Source organism: Solanum lycopersicum, chromosome 7 (assembly GCF_036512215.1).
Source record: "Solanum lycopersicum chromosome 7, SLM_r2.1".
NCBI lineage: Eukaryota > Viridiplantae > Streptophyta > Magnoliopsida > Solanales > Solanaceae > Solanum > Solanum lycopersicum.
The window spans coordinates 58,754,362-58,758,339 of record NC_090806.1 but is presented as its reverse complement, the minus strand read 5'-3'; the positions used below and the strand labels follow the sequence as shown (position 1 = coordinate 58,758,339).

Sequence of the window (3,978 nt, the reverse complement as noted above, 5' to 3'; positions counted from 1 at the left end):
AGCTTAATAGATCACATACCTCATATAAAGGTTGAAAACATACCTTTCACTAAATTGTGCTTATTCAATTATTAAAATAAATTAAGAAATTTTTCTTCCCAATGGATTAAAATTAAACGTATACAAAGTCAACAAGTCTCTTTAAATACTTACTTTAGATGGTACCTCCAGATCTGTCACATAAATAATTATAACATAAAGATAAATCATACCTTGAAGATATAAGAATCTTATTGCATAACTTATGCAATATCTCTTTTGCACTTTTTCCGTATTCTTTATAATTCTTTAAGAATAGAACAATCGTGTTGATAACGTGTTATGAAATTATAGAATAAGAAGAAGAAACTAGAGAGAAAAGAAGACTTGTTATTTCTCTTAAAGTATTTTCATGATTCATAGGTCTTTCACAAATCTTGTTTACAATGAAGGAAAACCCTTTATTTATAGGGAAAACCTTACTTGGTCCCCAAGGATTTCTAACCATATCCTACTAGGACTCCACATAATTAGACATTCACTATAATACAAATTGTTTATAACAGTATTGTATTATTTAAATATTTTTAAAATCAATATTTCAACTTTTTTGGCCAATATTTCAAATTTTCACTTGTTTCAATATTTATGTTTTTACATTCATAAATTAATATATATAATTTTTTAATATTTCTCTAAAAAACATTTGTTAATTAATACCCTATGGCCATTTCTTTTTATAGATAATACTTACTTAGATCTATATCAATTAAATTTTTTCCTATTAAGAAAAGTTTGACTCAAATATAAATTGATATCAAATCCACCTTCATTTATTTTTATGCCTAAGTATTCTCTAATACAAATTATTTTAAAATTATTCATACCCTATAAATAGGAGGTCGTTCTTAGCGAAGAAACACGCAACAACAATAAGAATAATAAATTCGTTTCATCCTCATATCCTAGCAAACACATTTCTCCCCCTCTTCCTAATTTAAACCATGGTTAAAAAGAAAGTGAAGTTGGCTTTCATCGAAAATAACACTGAGAGGAGAGTCTCATATAGAAAACGTCAAAAAGAATTTTTAACCAAGGCTCGTGAACTCAACACCCCTTGCGATGTTGAATTGGCTACCTTCATCGATAGCCCTTACCACAAAAAAGCTGAGGTGTTCTCAAAGTTTAAGGATCTTACAACACAAGAAAAGCAACTCACGAAAAGAATCAATGAAATTGAGAATGAAATCGAGAAGGTAAGGAAGGAAAATAAGAAAATGGAGTATACAAACCAGATGTATGGATTGTTGAATGGTGAACAAATTCCCAATCGTATGAACCCAGAAGATCTCAGCGGTCTTACTTATGTGATCAATAAAAGCCTCAAACAGATAAATGATGCGATCAAAGCAAAAAGTCACGAAGATGGTTCTACATCGACTGCTCCTCAAACTATCGGTGGACTCATGGATTCTAGTGTTACCAGCTCTGATATGTCATGGGATCCTCTTTTGGCCCCTGTTGATGCTCCAGTACTATCAGAGATTCCTCTTTTGGTTCCATCTATTGTAACTAGTGAGACCAATTTCGAGAAGCCAAGCGCTCCTCTTAATTCGGTTCATGTAACACCCAAGTTCTCAACAAGTTCTTAAGGAAACCCTTGTAACCCAAGGGGACTGGAATAGGCACCACATTGGTGTTCCGAACCAGTATAAAAATTATCTGAGTCTTTTACTTACTACATTTACTCTTACCATATACTGTTATACTAATTTGCAGGTAAGTCGATTGTTCCACATAGAAAGTCGAATAAAGAATGTTTATTACCCCTCCCCCTTAAATTTCAAAGAGTAAGCAAAAATAAGGTTGGTATCCGCTCCACTTCGCAGAGAGGGATTTAATTATTTATCACGTTGATGATATCAAGACATAAAACTCTGTATCCTCTCCGTGGCTTTGTGGGTATAATATTATTTCAAAAAAATTAAATTCAAATAGTAGATGGTGGTGAACATTAATATGAAAATTAAATAGTCATCCTGCTAGAAGCAATATTGAGTGAGATCTGTCTATCGAAACTAAAAAAGAAACATATTATAGCTTTAATTATTCTTAACCTATATTTTATTAATCCGCACGACAAATATTGAAAATGAATTACACGATACTAATAATTCTCAAATATGAAAAATGTTTATTTTGATATAATAAATGAAGGTACGAGGTTTGAATGTTTTAGTGAGGATGAAATTATAGTGTACGTGTTTATATTTGATTTCATTGATTTTAAAAAATCAACTTATATTTATATACATGAATTTTTAATAGTTCTTATATCCTTGCTATGTATTTTTTCCTAACTTTTTTATACAATGACACAAAGCACAAATATGTTCACTAATTAATTATGATAACTCACAATACTTTTAACACTTCGAAAGTACAAGACCTTATCTAGAGCCTAATCGGAGTATATAAGGGTTAGAACATTGTTTTAAGGTCATATATAATGTGTATAAGTCAATTATAAAGTTTAAGAATCAAAATAACAAGAGACGTCTGAAAGTTAGTCTAATTGAACTAGTGAAACGCTCTTAGATTTCAGAAAGGTTTATGAGTGGTATATGAGGTCTAAAACATGTAACATGACTTTAGATAGGTAAATTCATGTATATAGGGTAAAAACATCCAGTTATGACCCCCCAAGGGTCGCCCTAGGGGTCCATTAAGGGACTCGAATTTGGCCAAGCAAGCTGCCTAAGGCAACAAGTAATTACACATAGGAGGAGTGAGTCCGCGCCGCGGACTTGGGAGGATTTTAGGAAAAACTCAAGTCTGCGTCGCGGGAAGATATCAGACTTCACTGTCTCAAAAATTAATTTAGAAAATCATGCTGGAACAGCTCTGCGTTGTGGACTTATTCCTCGACGAAAACTGAAATTTGGAATTCAAGTTTGACTTCATCAAAGGGTCAAATTAAGTGAGGGGTCTTTTGGGTTGTTCATGGGAGGTCTATATATTGATTTTAAATAAGTTTTCTTACATTTTATTCACTCAAATAAAATCCTCCAAAAATTCAAAATCCAAAAGTTCTCACCGCTCTACTTTCTCTCTCTATTCAACCTCCATTGAAGGAAGAAGAAAGCTTGAAGAATAAGACCAACTTCTCTAGGATTTAACTTCAATTTTGTGGATAAATCTTCATTAAGGTATGAGTTCTTCACTTCTGGGATTCCTTTTCCAAAGAGGTCCTTTCAAAGTTTATTTCTAAATTACCCAATTCCATGGGGTTTTCCAATTCTAATGGGGTTTCTTCTAAACTTCAAATTGATGGTTGATTATGATTGATTGTGAATTCTTACGACTAATTAAGTGTAGATTGTTGGTTAATTGATGCAATTTCATATAGATCATGTTCGTTTTCCAATTTATCCAAATCTTGGATCTTGCTTATAAATTGATGAGAATTGAAGAATGTATTGGTTGTTAGACTTGTTTTATCTATTGTAATTCATTCATGGACTACCTAGGGTAATGTGTTTTAGGATTGAATCTATTTCTTGAAGAATTCACGATGAACCTTATTCCCCTAACCCTAACCCTAGATTATGAATTGAAGTTAATTTAGATATTGATGATGCAATTGACCTAGGTATTGTGTTAATTACTATTGTGTGATGGTATTACACCCATAATTGGGTTGAATTGGACGTTTGATGGTTAAACCATGGATGATGGCTTATGAAGGCTATTGGATAAGTCTTTATGATCCTAACCTTCACGTCAATTATGATTACTTGTGTTTAGTGATAAAGTTACATTGAAGTATACATTATGATGAGATTGATAGGGTTGGTATAATGTTGAATTGAAATGTCTTGACTATGGCTTGTGAGTTGTTGGCTAAGATGTAAATGTTATAAGAATGGTCATAACTTACTAATGTGTCTTATTGTAATGTGACTATGTAAATGTGTTAACCTAACATGTATGAATTCT

At 31.9% G+C, this 3,978-nt stretch overlaps 1 protein-coding gene across 1 annotated transcript; it reads left to right on the top strand.

Annotated features, from left to right (window-relative positions):
- The first annotated feature begins 983 nt into the window (after positions 1 to 983).
- On the top strand, positions 984 to 1,631 carry LOC101250321 (MADS-box transcription factor PHERES 1-like). Its single transcript, XM_004243851.1, has one exon. The coding sequence runs from the start codon at positions 984 to 986 to the stop codon at positions 1,629 to 1,631; it is 648 nt and encodes a 215-aa protein (XP_004243899.1).
- Positions 1,632 to 3,978: the final 2,347 nt, after the last annotated feature.